Genomic DNA, 18,211 nt, shown 5'->3' on the forward strand with positions numbered 1-18,211 from the left:
TTGACAATAATGCAGCATGGTTCAACTACTTTGGGGAAATTTATTTGCCAAAACATTAAATATAGTGTTACCGTGTGTTCTAGCAATTCCTAGGAAACTCAAGCAAATTGAAAAATAAACATCCACACATAAAACAGCATGTGAATGTTCACAACAGCATTATTTATCTAACTAAAATTGGAAACATGGGACTTGATGGTAGGCAGCACACTGGGTTAAGCACACATAGTACGAAGTGGAAAGACTTGAGCAAAGATCCTGGTTCGAACCCCCAGCTACACACTTGAGGCGGGGGGGTTGCTTCACAAGTAGTGAAGCATGTCTGCAGGTGTCTATCTTTCTCTACCCCATCTACCCTTTGTCTCTGTTTCTGTTTTGTCCAGTAAAAAGGAGAAAATGGCCTACAGGAGCAGTGGATTCGTATGCTGGCACCGAGCTCCAGTGGTAACTCAGGGAGTGGGAGGTAGTGCAGTGGGTTAAGCGCACGTGGCGCAAAGTGCAAGGACCAGAGTAAGGATCCCAATTCGAACCCCCAACTCCCCACCTGCAGGGGTGTCGCTTCACAGGTGGTCAAGCAGGTCTGCAGGTGTCTTTCTCACCCCCCTCTCTGTCTTCCCCTCCTCTCTCCATTTCTCTCTGTCCTATTTAACAATAACATCAATAACAACGATAATAACTCTAACAAAAAAAAGGGAAACATTCCAAATGTCTATCATCTGGTGAATGGATAAACATGCATATCTGATACAATATTTTTATGCAATAGAAATGTCATGTTGATATATCCTATAACATGGATGATCCCTGAGAAGTTTATGCTGAGAAAAATCCAGTCTTATTTCTATGAAGTGCCCCCAAAAGTAATTATACACCAGAAAGTCGACTCACAGTTATCTCGGCATGGACAATGACTGCTGATGTGTGGGGGGCTTCTTGAGGGGGAGGGGTGTGACAGAAATGTTCTAAAATTAGATTGTAATACTGCAAGACTTTATAATACACCAAAGATGACTGGATGTGTTAGATTAGGAATGTTAAAATAACAGTGGAGAAGACAGTTCCTAGAGGTGGGAAGCCTGAGTCAGCAATGAAGAGACAAGCTGAGATAGTATGCGGCCGGCTGATGTGACCTGTGATCCACCACGAGGTCACTTAATGGCTGCTGACGCTGCCATCTTAGCGGATGTCTCCACTACTATCTGAACATTCCTTTCTTTCGATTTATTTTCTAGTATTTATTATTTATTCCCTTTTGTTGCTCTTGTTTTTTTATTGTTGTTACTGATGCCATTTGTTGTTAGATAGGACAGAGAGAAATGGAGAGAGGAGGGGAAGACAGAGACGGGGAGAGAAAGACAGACACTTGCAGACCTGCTTCACCGCCTGTGAAGCGACTCCCCTGCAGGTGGGGAGCCGGGGTCTCGAATCGGGATCCTTATGCCGGTCCTTGTGCTTTGCGCCACCTGCGCTTAACCCACTGCGCTACGCCAGATTCCCTTATCTGAACATTCCTACTCTTGAGAAATGTACACTTCAGATGGGTGATAAGTTATATCTCAGTGGAGGCTGGGGATGTAAGGCATGTGCTTCGTCATAAAGACAGCCCCGGTCTGAGACCTGGTACCTTATGGGAAATGCTATGGTACTAGAGAACGTTCTAGTACAGAGGTTTCTCTCCCTCCCTCTATCTGAAAAAGCAGCCCATAGTGGTAAAAACTGTGCATGTAAAAGGTACTGGCTCAGTAGAAAAATACCAACAACAACAACAAAAACCCTAAATATATAACATATCACTTAATTAACTGGAAATGTTAGTTAAAAATAATTAACCCAAACACAATGTTTTAAACTAATGTTCGCTAAAATTTAAAAACAAGAATGAATTGCATAATTTAATTAATACTTAATTCACTATACTCGGTCAATTGTATCAATGGTTCCATCTGTGAATTCTCCAAAATTCCTTACAGTCATTAGTGATTATTAGAATTAGTGATCTATTTATCAATTCTTCTCCATTTTCTTCATATCCAGTACACAACTCATTACTTTCTTTAAGCATTAGGGACACATAATCTTTCCTGAATTCTGAATTCACCTGATCAAACTGACTCTAAGTCTTCTAAGTCCTGCTCGTAAGATTCACAAAATAATAATTAGGAGTTCCTTGCAAAGTAGATACTTGCTGATTCACTGACTGCTCAGAATTGAATTTTTCTTCCTACTTCATTGGTTTCTGTAACACTGGGTATTTGAAATCCAATTAAAGTCTGTGATTTGTTTCCTGAGAGAAAAAAAGAAAACTAATTCAGACTGCATTGTGACAATTATGACATTGCTTGTGTGATAAGCTTCTATCAGGTATATGTAATAGTTTGCACCAGATATATATTTATAAATACCTTATGTGTATCAAGTCATTTTAATCCTTACAGCCAATCTGCAAGATAGGTATTATCTCCACTTTACTAAAGGGACATAAAGACATTCTCTAAGTGGTCCGGGAGGTCCACTGCGCCACCTCCTGGAGTGGATAGAGCACTGGATTCTCAAGCATGAGGTCCTAAGTTCAACCCTCGGCAGCACATGTACCAGAATGATGTCTGGTTCTTTCTCTCTCTCTCTTCCTCATGAATAAATTCTTAAAAAAAAACAAAAGACATTATCTAACTCAGGCACTGTCGTACACTAAGTGGTAGAGCATAGTTTCAGGCCCTACGAGGGCAGGGAGGAGACACCACAGCACAGCACCAGAGCTTCCTGTTGCCGCAGCACGTCTCATGTGGTGCCAGGGCTCCAATCTAGCAAGACAGGCACACTCAAGTGTTCTATGTGTGAAATCTCTCAGTTCTGTCACCCTTAATAACAATCTAGTCCTAATCACCTACTCAAATCTTATTTATGTGCCATCGGGGTTTCTCTGAAGCATCATACCCACATAATTAATTCCAACACTTCTAGCAGACTTCCTCTTCCCTACCCCAGCTAAATGAGGAAAGAGGGAAGGTGAATCAAGAAAAGGAGCGAAACCACAGCACTCCACCGCCACTCCTGAAGCTTCTCCCGAGTGGTGTTCCCATGTGGTGGCCGGAGCTCCAGCCTAGATCCTTGCAGTGTGTTCTTTACTAGGTGGGCCAGCTCCTTCCTTTTTCTACCCCCTTTCCCCATAGTCAATGGATCTTACTACTTTTTTTTTTTTTTTGCCTCCAGAGTTAGTGCTGGGGCTCGGTGCCTGCACCATGAATCCACTGTTCCTGGAGGATACCCCCCTTTTTGTTGCCCTTGTTGTTTTATCGTTGTTGTGGTTATTATTGTTGTTATTGATGTTGTTGTTGTTGGATAGGACAGAGAGAACTCGAGAGAGGAGGGGGAGACAGAGAGGGGGAGATATAGACACCTGCAGACCTGCTTCACCGCTTGTGAAGCGACCCTCCTGCAGGTGGGGAGCCAGAGGCTCGAGAAGGGATTCTTATGCCGGTCCTTGTACTTTGCTCCATCTGTTCTTAACCAGCTGCGCTACTGCCCAAACCCCCCCAATATTTTTCATCACTGATAATTTTCAGCATTTTGCATGTACATCAAAATTTATCTTCAGGAAATAACCCACCATAAATCTTTGGATTCCCCAAAACTGAACTGGCACGGATACAAATGTCAAGATAATGAACAACTAGTCTTTGTAATAAATATCCTTATTTCAACAGATATACTAGGCCAAAATGTTATTGTATCTTCAACTAGATTCACTGCCCTTTTAAAAAGAAATATTTTATGGGAAGCAGGCAGGGAAAAGAAAAGACCAAAGCGTCACTCATAGTCATGTGTTGCCAGGACTGAACCTGGGGTTTCATGTAAGCTCTTCCCACTGAACCACTCTACCTGGCCAGTAATCTCTATTCTTTGTCTGCTGCTCTGTCTTAGCTCCTGAAGCTTTTGGCCTCTGTTCCTCTGGTCTTCTTGGACTAGTCAAGGTTCATGGATCTGTACATTAAGGAAAAGACTCAATCTCATTTTGTCCAAGCATCTTTTAGGTCAGTCACACATGCCCTTGTGTAAAAGAATGTCTTACAGATCAAATAGCCAGAGCTATTGCATCTACCTTTTCTAAAGTGGGATGACCACTTTCCATATTGGGATGAATGATTTTTCTCTACCAACCTCTTCACAACAGTAGGAAAGATCAAAGATGGCTGAAAGAATCTGACTCGTTTCTTCAAAATGCCTCTCATGTCATAGGAACTGGATTATTCACTGACCTATAATCTTTTCATCTACATGTAATTTCCCCCGGTTAAAGGACATAGTCACATTACCTCTTGTCCTTGAAGAGATTAGGTATAAAGATCATTTTGCTTTTTCTGAATCACAGGTTGGCATTTTAACATGGTTTTGGAATCAGGAATAGCTGAGTTCAAACCCTAGCACCATGGCATAATGTTATATAATCTCAAGTAGGTCATTTAACCTATGCCTAAATTCCTTCATCTATACATGGGGAATTTATGCTTAATAGAGTAATACTGAGGCCGGGTGGTGGCGCGCCTGGCTGAGCACACGTTACAAAGTGCAAGGACCTGGGTTCAAGCCCCCAGCCCCCACCTGCAAAAGGAAAGCATCTCGAGTGGTGAAGGAGTGCTGCAGGTATCTGTCTCTCTCCTCTAACCCCACCTCTCTCAATCTCTAGGTCTGTATCCAATAAATAAATTTAGAAAAAATATTAATATTAAACAATGGCAGGTATATAAAGTTCTAAGTATAGTGCCCAGAACAGACTACACATTAAATAAATGGGAAACACACTGAAAGGCAAAGATTACTTTGTGAATGAGTTATCATTAGACTCTCAGATTTTAAGAGAAATAGCATAATGGTTATGCAAAAGGACGCTCATGCCTGAGACGCCAAAGTCCTAGGTTCAACCCCCTGCACCACTATAAACTCAGAACTGAGAAGTATCCTGGTATAAAAAAAAAAAAACCTCAAATTTTTTCCCAGTACACTGATATCATGAGGAGGCCCCAGGGATGTATCCCCTAAGTAGTAATTTAATGTGTGCTTTGAAAAGGGCAACACAGCCAGACTTATTCACAAGAATATGGGGCAAGAAAAGGAAGGAGGATGTGAAAACAAGTATTCTGACTCAAATACCTCACACATAACTAGTCCCACGAATGTATCTCTTTTTTAAAAAAGAAATTTTATTTATGGGAGTCGGGCAGTACTGCAGCAGGTTAAGTGCACATGGTGGAAAGTGCAAGGACTGGCTAAAGTCCACCTACAGGGGCGTTGCTTCACAGGCAGTGAAGCAAGTCTGCAGGTGTCTTTCTCTCCCCATTCTGTCTTCTCCTCCTCTCTCTATTTCTCTCTGTCCTATCCAACAACATCAATAATAACTACAGCAATAAAAAGACCAACAAAAGGTAATAAATATTAAAAAATTATTTAAAAATTTATTATTGGATAGAGACAGAAAGAAATTGAGGGAAGAGGGGGAGATAGAGAGGGTGAGAGAGATACCTGCAGCCCTGTTTCAGTACTTGTGAAGCTTTCCCCCTGCAGGTAGGGACCAGGGGCTTGAACCTAGGTCCTTGTGCACTGTAACATGTGCACTCAACCAGATGCGCCACCATCTGGCCCCCCATTATCGTATTTCTAAAGACACCATTCAAATCCCTTTCATGCAAAAGCACTATTTAACACTAGTAAGACATTAACTTGGGCTTACTATATTGCTACAAAATAAGATAATCTCTATTTGTGATAATACAAACGGCCTTGTACCAACTGCAGGATACGTCTTTACTCAAAAATAACAATCAAGTTTCAAGAAGGAAGAACAAGAATGCAAAACTAAAAAATACTATAAAACACACTTAAAGAATGAGACTGGGCAGAGGAGACAGCATAATGGTTATGCAGTCATGCCTGAGACTCTGAGGTCCCAGGTTCAATCCCTCACACCAGATAAACTGAAGCTGAGCAGTGCTCTGGCAAAAAGGAGACCTAATAAATGCACATAAAATGCAGCGTATGCATTAAGACTTTAACATTCCTACTTGTTACTATACTTGTGTAAATCTAAAATCCCACTGATGTTTTTAAAAGAAAAATAAAATTTGATAAAATCAGTACTAATGTTCATCTTAGAATAAACATCCTAAACTAGACACACACACACACACACAAGACGGGGGGGGGGGTGTTTCCCTATTAGGATCCAACTTAAACACACATTGACTAAAGAAACGAGATGCAGAAATAGGAAAATACTTGCAAAGTGTCAGGGATTTATGCTATAACAAGCTTTACAGTAGGTTGTTGTACCCCTCCTACCTTATGCCTTTGTTCACTAATCCTTTCTTAAATAAAAAATTAAAAAAAAAAATACAATTACCCATCTTTATTACTAGAAAAGGTAAGTTAGATGCTCAAAACCAATTTTTCTGATCCCAACAGTGAAACCTATCAAGAGGAATATATAATATTCATGGTTTACAAAAGAGGGGCCAGGTGGTGGTGCAACTAGTTGACTGCACATGCCACAACACACAAGGTCCTAGCTCCCACCTGCAGGGGAAAGCGTCACAAGTGGTCAGTGCTGCAAGGGTCTCCCTCCCTCTATAACTCCCCTTTCCCCCTCTTGATTTGTCTCTACCCAAATAAGCAAAGTATTTTAAATTCAAGAGAGATGAACAAAATTCCTATAAATCATTACATAATTCCTGTATCACCTTATACAAAACAGATATGGTTATGCAAAAAGACTCTCATGCCTGAGGCTCCAAAAGTCCCAGGTTCAATCCCATCATAAGCCAGAGCTGAGTAGTGCTCTGGTTAAAAAAAAAGAAAAAAAAAGGGGGGGGAGGGGAGGAGGTGGCTAAGATAGCAAAGTAGTTCACTTAGCGTGTTGTGTAAGATCCAGGTTTGATTGAGCCCCACTAAGTGCTATGTGTTTTTTTTCTCTCTGCCTCTCTTTTCTCTCTCTCATCTGAAAAAGTCATCTCAGAGCTGTGAAGCCTCAGTGATAACAAAAACAAGAAAAAACAAACAAAAAAACCTGTAGGAGTGTGTGTATTTTAACAGCATTTTTGCAAAGTAAGTTAATATTAAAACATACATTTGTACACTGGTTCAGCAGTTCCTCTTGTGAAATCTATCTAGAAACATTTAACATCAAGTACAAAGTGTGATGTCCAAGGATACTCACTGTAGATTTTGCTGTAAAAAGTAGAATAATGGAGAGCAGGGAGATAGTTATGTGCTTATGTCAAATGGTTTTCATGTGTGAAGCTCCCAGGTTCAACCACCAGCATCATCACAAAGCAGTTAGGCAGTGCTTTGGGGGATACTGTAATACTAGAAAGAACTTCATTGTACACAACAGAAAATAGTGGGAATAGTATTCGCACAGTCATTCTGTGGAATTTTCTAAAAAGTATAGTGACTGACGCAGAGACACGTCACTGATCATTAAATGAAGAAAAAGCAGTGAGTCACAGGATTTTTTTTTTTTTTTAATTACCAGCACACTGCTGTTCTGGCTTATGGTGGTGGTACTGGGAATTGAACCTACGAGCTCAAAGCCTCAGGAAGCATGGAGGTTATTTGCATAAGCATCATGCTCTCTCCCCTGCCCAGAATTTCAATCCATTTATTATAAAGAGAAAAAAAAGGGGGGGGTGAGGAGAGCTGGGCAGTGGCGCACCTGGTAGAGTACACACATCACGGTGCACAGGGTCCTAGGTTCAAGTTCCCAGTCCCCACCTACAGTGGGGAAGCTTCACAAGTGGTGAAAAAGTGCTGCAGGTGTCTGTCTCTTCCCCTCTAAATTTCTGTCTCTATCCTAATAAATAAATAAAAAGGAAATAAAAGAACAAAATTGAGAAATAAGGGGAAAATGGAAGTCTGTACACTTGCATTAAAAGGATGCTTACAGATATTGTGTGAGAGAGAAAACAGAAAGGACAGAGGAGAGAGATATGCAGGCAGGACACCGCTAAACTCTGACACAGGGTGGAGTCACACTGAGCCTGTCGCTTCTGGAACCTCGGGGATACAGACAGGCGCTTGACAGACTAAGCTATCTTTCTAGCACAAAAGGGCGCTGTTCAAAGGCTCGGGGGTGGTACACCTGGGTGAGTATAGATTTTAGTGCACGGACCCAGGTTGAAGCCCCTGCTGGGGGGGGCACTTCACAAGCAGTAAAGCAGGTCTTCAGTTATCTTTCTCCCTGTCTCCCCTCTCCTCTCAATTTTTTTTTTATTTTTTAGAATTTATTTATTCATGAGAAAGATAGGAGGAGAGAAAGAGCCAGCCATCACTCTGGTACGTGCTGCCGGGGATTGAACTCAGGACCTCATGCTTGAGAGTCCACTGCACCACCTCCCGGACCACCTCTCCTCTCAATTTATCTCTGTCCTATCAACTATAATAGACAGAAAGAAAAAAGAAAAAGAAAAAAAAATGGCCACTGGGACCCATGGATTCATAGTACTGGCATCAAACCCAGTGATAACTCTGGTAGCAATAATATACCAGATAACTCTGGTAGCAATACATACACAATAATATACATAATATAATATACATAATTATAATAATATAACTCTGGTAGCAATAATATAATAAAATAAAGGTTCACAAAGATATATGCTAAACTACTAAGACTAGACATACTAAGGAAGAAAGCTAAGACCTAGCAGTTTAAGGTGACATCTATTTTTATTCAATAGTCTTTCATATTTAATGTTTTTTAGTTTCATATTATATACAGAAGCTACAAAATGTTCTTATATTTTTGAGAAGATGAAAGTGTGTAATAGAATTTACTATCTTGTCTTCAGTTTTTCATTAAAAATAAAAGCAGGATACACAAGCAAGTAAAAATAAAACATTAACATCAACCAAGTAGATAAAAACAATGATTAGAAAATTACATATTAAGAACAACTACTGACACCTAAAGATTGAAACCAACAGACATAATAATTTTTATTGTTTACATAATGATAAGCTCTGGACAGAGTGGGGACAATGGAAACAATGACAACACATTTAAATTTTTGTCACAACTGATCATTTACAAATTCCCAGTGGTTCAGCATATTAAAATGTAAAATATATAAAGAAGAAATAAAAATGTTAGGATTTTTGCAGCACAACGCAGCATCCTTTTTTTTTTTTCTCATTTTTATTTTTGTAACTTTACATTTAATTCTGACAGTAATTCAGAAACACAAAGTCACACCTTCCTACCCTTTTCCAAAATCTGGGTCTGGGGATTGCAGTACTGGAAAAATATGCAAAGATAAAAACTTTAGTGTTCAGAAACAAAGCAGTTTTCTTATTTTAATGCATCGAGGTGCAAACATTTCAATTTCAGAAGCCAATCATTGCTATATGCAGATAAATAAAACGGTTCTTATAATACTTTTATAACCAAAGCCAACTAACATTAATCTAAAAATATGTGTGTGTATGTATCTATCATCTATCTATATATATATATATATATGCGATGTCTACTTTAGAAAAAAAGGTGCCTTGGTGAAAATGATTCTGAAAATATCCAATAGATGCACATTATATACAAAACCTTCTATTATAAAAAATTAAACTATTTTCAATGAATTTCTATGTTCACATCCCACCTGAAAACTGTATGTGAAAGATAAATAGGTCTACTTAATAGTTTGTCTGAAACCATGGGTAAGGCAGTTCTCTTTCCAAGGGCTCACTTTTTTACCCACTCATGCCACTAACACTAGTATAGACAGCTAATATAGATATAACCTGACCTATGTGTCATTACTGTTAAAACAGAAGTTTATAGTTGCTACAAAGAATACTTTTTCCTTAAAATATAATTTCTATATTCCAAATTAAGCACTTACTTAAGACATTAAGAGGCTGTTAGCCACTCCATTTGGTGTGATAACAATAGCCCTATAAGAAAGAACTCTGTATTGGAATAGCTAGAAAAGTTTCTGCTGAATAGTGCATCCTTCACCTGCATAGACTCAATTTGGCTTAATAGCTCTTTGCCCCCAAAACAGCAATCTGGAGTTCAAACATGCTCTTGAAGATCCATCTCAGATATGAAAGGGGGATGGGGGGGGGGGAGGTCTCATATAGACAATGAGAATAGAGAGTAAATTTTTTGTCTTTTTAATGAGTCTCACAGCACTCCTCATTTATACTAGCTACTAAAGGTTAAGGTGGAAATGAAAATGGAGAGACTGAGAGCAACGGGCTTGAGTTGGTCAAATATGTACACCAGTAGCCATTTCATACTCTTTAGCAAAACATCAATGAACTGGTACCTCTACAGATGATCATTCTATAAGCACTGAGGATCTGAAGCTTAAAAAAGGGAGAACAGTCTGAGGCAAAAGTTGTAGGTCTGTAAATATATATTCTATATGGACACACAACTGTGTGTATAATTTTTTATATATTTATATACATATTCACAAGATGCCCTGAAATGTTATTGAAAGGCCTTTACCAAGGAACACACTGAGTATAGAATAGGCCCAACAGTTTACATCATCTATATAAGAAACAATGTGCATATATATCCACATATGTAAACTTTATCAACAAAACATTGTTATTAACACTAAGTTAGATTTCACCAACCAGTGATATAATTAGAACATTTCTTATACTGAGAATCAAAATAATGAAAAAATGAATGCACAGCTGGGTTTTAAATCCACACACAAAAAGATGTTTAGCATGGTAAACAAGAAGAAAGTTCTAATTCCAGAGTTGGAGAAAATATCAAAACTTTATAAATCTCCTGGGGCACAATTTAACTACTGCATCAACTTTAGAAAAATATATTCATAGAATGAATGATGCTATGAATTTTCTTAACACCTCAACCCATGTTTATCTTTTTCCTCTTTTGTTTCCAGCTGGAGGTTTCTTCAACTGAAGGAGTTGTCCTCCTGTTCCAAAACCCGCAGAGGCAGGATTGGACACCCCAAATGTCAAACCAGCTGATGCTGTGATGCCAGGGTTGCTGAAGTTAAACCCAGATGTACTTGAGCTGCCAAAGCCTTATGTTTAAGGAAAAAAATATTCATATCAGAAGTTAATTCACAAAAACAAGTATAAAAAATGGGGATGAGAAGCAAATTTCTAGGTGTAATATACAAGTATAACAAATATCTTAGAAGCCCAAATTTTGAAAATGGGATTTTACAGGGAACTAACTTAGCTAACTACTAAGTGGCACATTCAAAGGCAAAAGTTTTGTGATCCGGGCCAAAAGAGACAACTTAATAAGTTGCCCCAAACATCCTGTTAATTATATGTCTCCAGGGCAGGAAAGACAGCTCACAAGGTAGGGTGAATGCTTGATCATAGGTAGCCCGCGTCTGGACCCACACACAACATGGAAGTGTAGTGTGTGGTAGTGGGGTCCTCTTTTTCTCCCTCCCTCCTCCTCTCTCTAAAAGGAGTTCAGGGGCATTAAAATTTGAAACCATACATGTGCAAGGGCCTGGCTCCACTCACAAAAAGAAATGAAAAATGAATTTCCTTTGTGTCTTGCTCGTTGGTCCGTCCAGAAACATTTTATCAACTTGTAGAAAATAAGTTCACAATCTTCAGGTCTAACCTTACAATTCTACACCCTCTATGAAATCAATTCATAAATTTCAGTACAAACTAATAACCAGAAAGCTATTTGTTTTGACTTTTTAAAACTGTTTATACAATTAAGATGAGTGATATTACCACTTACTTTGCCACTGACAAGATTATATTCTATTCTGTTGGAACTGCTGATGTTAAAAACTAACTTTAAATGGAATAATTTTCAAATTCCCTTGCTTTCAACACGGTCTAATCAATTTATTTCAGACATGCTATGCACCCCTAACATTGCACAATAACATTAAGTCATTATTTGCAATATAAACAATGCAAACAAATGGAGTTTGAAGTTTTTTACCTGTCAAAAGATTATACCTATTTCAAAAAACAAAAACCTGATTAATCATTATTTATAAGGCTTCTTAAAACTAAAGAGACTTATATTTCTTTAGAAATCTCTCTATTGGATAAATGATATAAAAATGGGTTAAACTTCAACAATGATGGGTTCAGTTTTTATAATAATGAAAATTACCAAACCAGGGAACTAATTTTTAGGGTTCAAAGTGAAGAGAGGATATAATCACCTACTATATCAAACTAGTCAGTCTTGTTAGGAATATTTCACAAATTTGACCTTTATCTTAGTAAGGAGATAAAACTATTATAATTTGCTAGACTTGCAGATTTATTCACTCATGAGTAGACACTAAGTTAGCAATCTTTTTTGGATACTGGAAATAACAACACTTAAAGTTTTAAATTAAATAATCCATTTGAAATTTAGGCAGAAACACACAAACCTGCACTAAGACTTCCTGAGGGTTTATTTGTTGTTCCAAATCCAAATGTGGAGGTCCCTGTGGTGCTGCATCCAAAACCAGAGCTAGTTCCAAATCCTAGTGGAAGGGTAATAGAAAAATACACAATGGCATGTAAAACACAGGTTAAAGGATACTGGCAAACTACCAAAGGTCTAATCAACACAAGACAGTATCAAAAATTATGGCCTTAAAGAAATTTGCTCTTTTTTTTAACATAAAACTTTTAGAAGAACCAGATAAACTTTAAATAAAACATTTATAAGGACTAAGTTTATGACAGATTAGTAATTTATAAATAGCAAGGCCATGAAAACAAGATCATATTATAGTGATCCAAATGGACTAGAAATGTTCAGGGTCATTCAAGTATGAATTTTAGTCAAACAAGCCTAAACATGTCTATTCAGACATGGTTCAATTTGCAAAAAAGGGTAAGATTCATAAATAAGCATGGCATGCATAATTTAACCAGAAATACAAGTATACTGTTTTTACCAAAATATTTTCATGTAAGAGACTTGACCATTAAAAACAGGTTTCACATAGTCACTGTAAATGTATTGACAGGAAGCTCCTGCCATCATGATGGCCAATGTAACAGTGAGAATTTTGAGATAGGAGTGTCATTTTTTTTCCTCTTTTTTTTTTCCTTTTTAATTTAAATTTCTTTATTGGGGGATTAATATTTTACAGGGGAGTATCATATTATTTCTCTTCTTATTACAGTCACAATTTTCAGAAATATTTTCCATTAATTTACATAAGATATTGAAAATTACTTAATAATGTGTTTCACTGTAAGTCAAAAGCTCTACGAAGTTGAAAACTTACTTTGCTCACAACCTATCTACAATACTGAATTTGACATTATTATTACTTGCAATTTTGGATTATAAGAGAAATAAAGCTATGTGACTAATTAGATTCAAATGCTGTATTCAGTTGAAAACAACTAGCATTCCCCCCCCCCCCCCGATACTGGGGATAAAAATACTTATAGTTTAAATTAAATAAATTGAAATTTATTAGCTTGAAATTCAGGCAGATATTTGTTAGCTTGAAATTCAGGCAGATATATACCAACCTGCGCTGAGATATTCTGAGGTTTAAGAACATGATGGCAAACTGGATTATAGGTCATAGGAGTAATACTATCTAAAATAACTCCTAATCCAGTCTACCATCAAGTAACTGTTAAGTTTATAGGTCTCTTAAGATGATATATTTTAGTGGAAATAAGGGGTCCTTATTTATTATGTGATAACACACTTGCTACAATACAATCAACTTTTATTTCCCACAGCAGAAAACTGTATTTAGCATGTTTTTGTACAAAACTTAACCTTACTAGAGTTAAATTATGATACTTTAAACATAAAGGTAAGCATACTTTGACTGAGGCTGCTCATCTTGTAACAAAATTATTTCCCCATTTAAAGTATTCATTTTCAGGGGGAAAAATTATTAGAATGTATACCTAGAGCTTGAAGTCAAAACTGGTATTTAGACTACTTAATTTTTTTAAGAATTATTTAACAGGAGCCAGGTGGTAATGCAGCGGGTTAAGCGACCATGGCGTGAAGTGCAAGGACCGGCATAAGGATACCAGTTCAAGCCCTGGGCTACCCACCTGCAGAGAAGTTGCTTCACAGGCAGTGAAACAGATCTGCAGGTATCTATCTCTCTCCTCGTCTGTCTTCCCCGCCTCTCTCCATTTCTCTCTGTCCTATCTAACAACGACGACATCAATAACAACAACAATAACTGCAACAACAAATGAAAAAGGGCAACAAAAGGAAAAATAAATAAATAAATAAAATAAAAAAAAAAACAACTAGTTATCAAACTAAGTAATTCCCAAGCTCATGTTTTAGCATATTGCTTTGAAAATATAAACATTCCTATTATTTATTTTTATATTTACTATTCACAAAAGATGATTTTTTAAGTCTAAATCTGATACCAAAGAAAGCATTGATGATATCTGGAGACTTGTTTTTAGCCAAATGGACACTTAACTTAAAAAATAGCAGACTTTCTTAGGAAAAAAAAAAAAAAAATCACAGGCTCGTAGCAATTCAAATGTATGATAGTTCAATGCAGTATTAGAAAAGTTAAAGTGTACCTCCGAGGTTTGAAGAACCTAAGCCACTTGATTGCAAGCCAGTGCCCAAACCTGAGCCGAATGGCGCTCCAAAACTAACTCCCAGAGATGGCTGTGGCCCTGGTATAAAAACAAAAAATAGGGAGGGGGAAACAAATTTGCCTTACTCTTTCAAGATTAAAGTTTCTTTATAAAATTAATTTTAAAATGAACAGTGATAACTTTTACAAATTCTGTTTGTTAAAACTTAAGTTTTCAGAATGTCTTTCCAGTATCCCAACTGGCTCACCTATTAAAAAAAATTTTTTTTTTCCTAAATGACTTGTTCTGTTCTAGATAAGTAAAGGAAGTTTATCTTATTGAAACATATTAGCTCACCCTTCAACTCTAAATAGTTTGAAATCTTTAATGTATTGTTGATTAGCTCTTTTGGTTTTACTTCTAAAAGGATTTTAGATTACCCCATTGTTTTGATAAACTTAGTAGACATAATCACCAAAGGCTTGTAATTTTTTTAAAAAGTTCCTTACTACTACAGCCAAGTTTCAACTATCAAGAGACTTGACAGTATCAAGGCAAAATTATCACGTCTTACTTCATAAGAGTAAGAACCCAAATAACTAGGCATGGTATCTCGTACAAAATATACAGTAAGTAGATAAAAAACAAGACAATGTTTTATTTCATTAAATTTATTGTTCATTTTATAGCAAGTCAATTACATGGTAACATGACAATTCCAACTTGTTCACAAAAAAGTGGTTACTGAGTTCTACTGTTAAGCTCTGCTACATCACACCACTCATCACCTGATTAAATTAGATAATGAACATTTACAAAGGCACTGCTGTGTACCTTGACAGATTCAATACATTCAAGATTTCAATTCAGAAATTTATTTCCAACATTTTGGAAAATGTACTCTGATGTAAATGATCAATCAACCTTTTCCCATTTGTTAAAGATTTGGCTGAGTTTGTTTGGCAAGAATAGCACCAAACTTACTAGCCTCTCTTTTTAACTACTTATTTTTAAAAACTAAGCATAATACAAAAATCTAAAAATCTTTGATTTGATAAATAATTTATGAAAATTATTTGATAAATTTCATAGTACAATCTTCAGTCTTGTCTTTTTTCAAGCACAGTGATCAGTGCATCTCAAAGTTGAGGGAACTGCCAAAGAAATATGATTGAAACAAACTTTTCAAAGGAACCAAAGCCTTCAAGTTGTTCAATGAAGAATGAGGTTTGTGTATTCAAAAGGTAGTGTAACATTATCAAGTATTAAAAAAAAACAAAAACTGAGGGACTACATTTTACTACACTGGGACAGAAACTGGACTTTTCGAATAGCTCCTACCCAGAAAATAAAGAACGACAACTAATAGCAGTCAGAATTATTAAACTATTAAAAATAAATTTAAAAATTTCAATTTCTACATCCAGTTTGAGACAATTTGAGAATATAATACCTCCCTAGCAGTTCTTTTGTGAAATGTTACTATAGGGAGAAAAAAAAAAAAATCAAGATTACTTTTCTATTTCTAATAAAAATAACATGTAGAAAAATGTCCAGTTTCTTTAATATTGAGAGATTTAAATGTCACATGTTAATTAGAGGCACTGCTGGTGGAAGACCCTAAAAAATAATGCACACCACAGCCCTCAGTCCTACAATTATGAGTTACTCAAATAACATGATTTTGTTGTGTGTGGGTCTATTCTTAAGAGCAACTCTAATCACCAATATTTAGAATACAGGTAATGACAAGACTTTCCATTGCACAACAGGTACATGATATTTGGAGTTTTGCACCTTCACACAAATTCTGAAGGCAACATCATTTATAAAACTAGAAGGCAAATGTATAACATTTTTTAATAGTAAAAACTCATGATAAATTATCTCCCATGCCAAAGTAATAGCATATATTACACTCTGGCCACCATACAAATTAGTTTCACTATTAAATCTAATTCCTTCAGACAAAAATTAAGTAAACAATTCAAGAAGTCTGTTTCTAATGCTCAACAGTCATTCAATTAGAGGCTCTTATTTCCATAAATAAAGCCAAGTTAGTAGTAATATACCCCAATGTTTGCCCAAAGTGAAATCTTCACATACAGTAACGTTTCACAAAAGTTACCATATAATATATTCACATACAACAACATTGAGTTTAACACTGTAATTCATATTTTTCAGAAAAAAATTTCTACTTTTTTAAAAGTAAATCTGTTCACAGAAAGAGGACTAAAGTGCTAAATTTTAAAATAATCTTTAATGATTACTCAAAGTAGCTAATTAGTTTGGTTATTCCCAATTCATAATTTAAAAATAACTTTAAAAAAATCGCCTTTCCCCAATGTGAAACATTTTAACTCTTTCTGACTTGAAGGGGAATGTTCCTTTGGTTATTAAATACAACAAAACGATAAATTGAAGCATTTAGTTTCCTGCTTAGCACTATACCTTAAATGTCCAAACCTACACCAAAAAACTAAAAAGTAGCAAATTTGGACAAAATTTCTCAGCTCTACTTGAAAGCAGCAGCTAAGTCACATGAGAAAGGTTTTATAATGTAAACATCAAGAACTTTTAAAAGTGTCAAAATACAACAGCAAAATTCAATACTAGTACATTAGCTTAAAACAATCTATCCTAAATTAAAACTATACTTTAAAGTCTAATGAAAATGCCTTAAGTTTTGTAAGAAGCATTAGAAACATTAGTGGTGGGGTGTAAAAAAAAAGAAAAAGAAAAAAACAAAACAAAAAAGCTCACGATAGAGGGCAAGCAGTAACATGCTTACGGTCCTACATTTGAACCCTGGCATGACATGGTAGTTCCAGAGACTTAACAGATGGTAGAGCAGTCTGTCTTCTCCGCACCCCTCTCTCCCCCTATTTCTCTATCTGTGTGGCTGGTGAGAATTCTACCACTGAACCACCAATGCTTCTATTTCTCTATCTGAAATTAAAAATAAAAGAGAGAGGGAGAAACATTGGCCCAGTAGTGGTAGAAATGTACGTATGTGAGGCTTGATGCACAAACCATAAGTAACAACAAAAATAAAAAGCAAACAAGTAGTCTGTTGGTTCTTCAATTATCTTTAGTCTTCAGAACCAGCAACCATGAATCATACAAGCTTAACATATTATATATTTTTTTCATTAAAAAATTGAGGATAGATCAATAACAAGTCTATTTGCACCTCCATTACCAAGAAAGACTACACAGAGACCACCTTTAGAAGGTAGCAGTCTAAAAAGCTATGTGTTCTTTTACATTAATAAAGTTAAGAATTCAGGGCCAGGCAGTGGCACATATTATAGTGCACAAGGAACTTGGGTTCAAGACCCTGGCCCACCTGTAGGGGGAAAGCTTCACGAGTGGTGAGGCAGGGGTGAAGGTCCCTCTCTGTCTCTCTCCTTTTCTATTTCCCTCTCCACTCTCAATTTCTCTCTGTCCTATCAAATATAAAATAAAATAGTATTAGTACATTAAAAATGTAAAGTGAAGAATTCATATACAAATAAAAGCAAAATCCTTCCGTTAACTCAAGTGTTCCCAAGAGAGATATAAATGGGCTAGGAAGTGACACTTAGTAGAGCTCACACTTTACCAGGCTCAAGGGCTTAGGTTCAAGTTTCTGCTTTCTCCCTATAGGGGA

The 18,211-nt window shown here is 36.6% G+C and overlaps 1 protein-coding gene across 5 annotated transcripts in view; it reads right to left on the reverse strand.

Moving 5' to 3' along the window:
• Positions 1–1,915: 1,915 nt before the first annotated feature.
• Positions 1,916–18,211, reverse strand: part of NUP58 (nucleoporin 58) — a 64,140-nt gene continuing 47,844 nt past the window's right edge. For 2 of the 5 annotated variants that reach the window (XM_060191729.1, XM_007528612.3), the window contains 3 exons: positions 14,557–14,655; positions 12,411–12,506; positions 8,967–11,066 (listed from right to left, as the gene is read on the reverse strand). In XM_060191729.1, the coding sequence (XP_060047712.1) occupies positions 10,897–11,066; positions 12,411–12,506; positions 14,557–14,655 (365 nt within the window). In that variant the 3' untranslated portion in view covers positions 8,967–10,896. Of the gene's footprint in view, positions 2,285–8,966; positions 11,067–12,410; positions 12,507–14,556; positions 14,656–18,211 lie in introns of those variants that run through there. The other 3 variants (XM_060191727.1, XM_060191730.1, XM_060191728.1) reach the window with 3 other exon arrangements.

The sequence above is a fragment of the Erinaceus europaeus genome, chromosome 5 (genome assembly GCF_950295315.1).
Source record: "Erinaceus europaeus chromosome 5, mEriEur2.1, whole genome shotgun sequence".
In the NCBI taxonomy this organism is placed as follows: Eukaryota; Metazoa; Chordata; class Mammalia; order Eulipotyphla; family Erinaceidae; genus Erinaceus; species Erinaceus europaeus.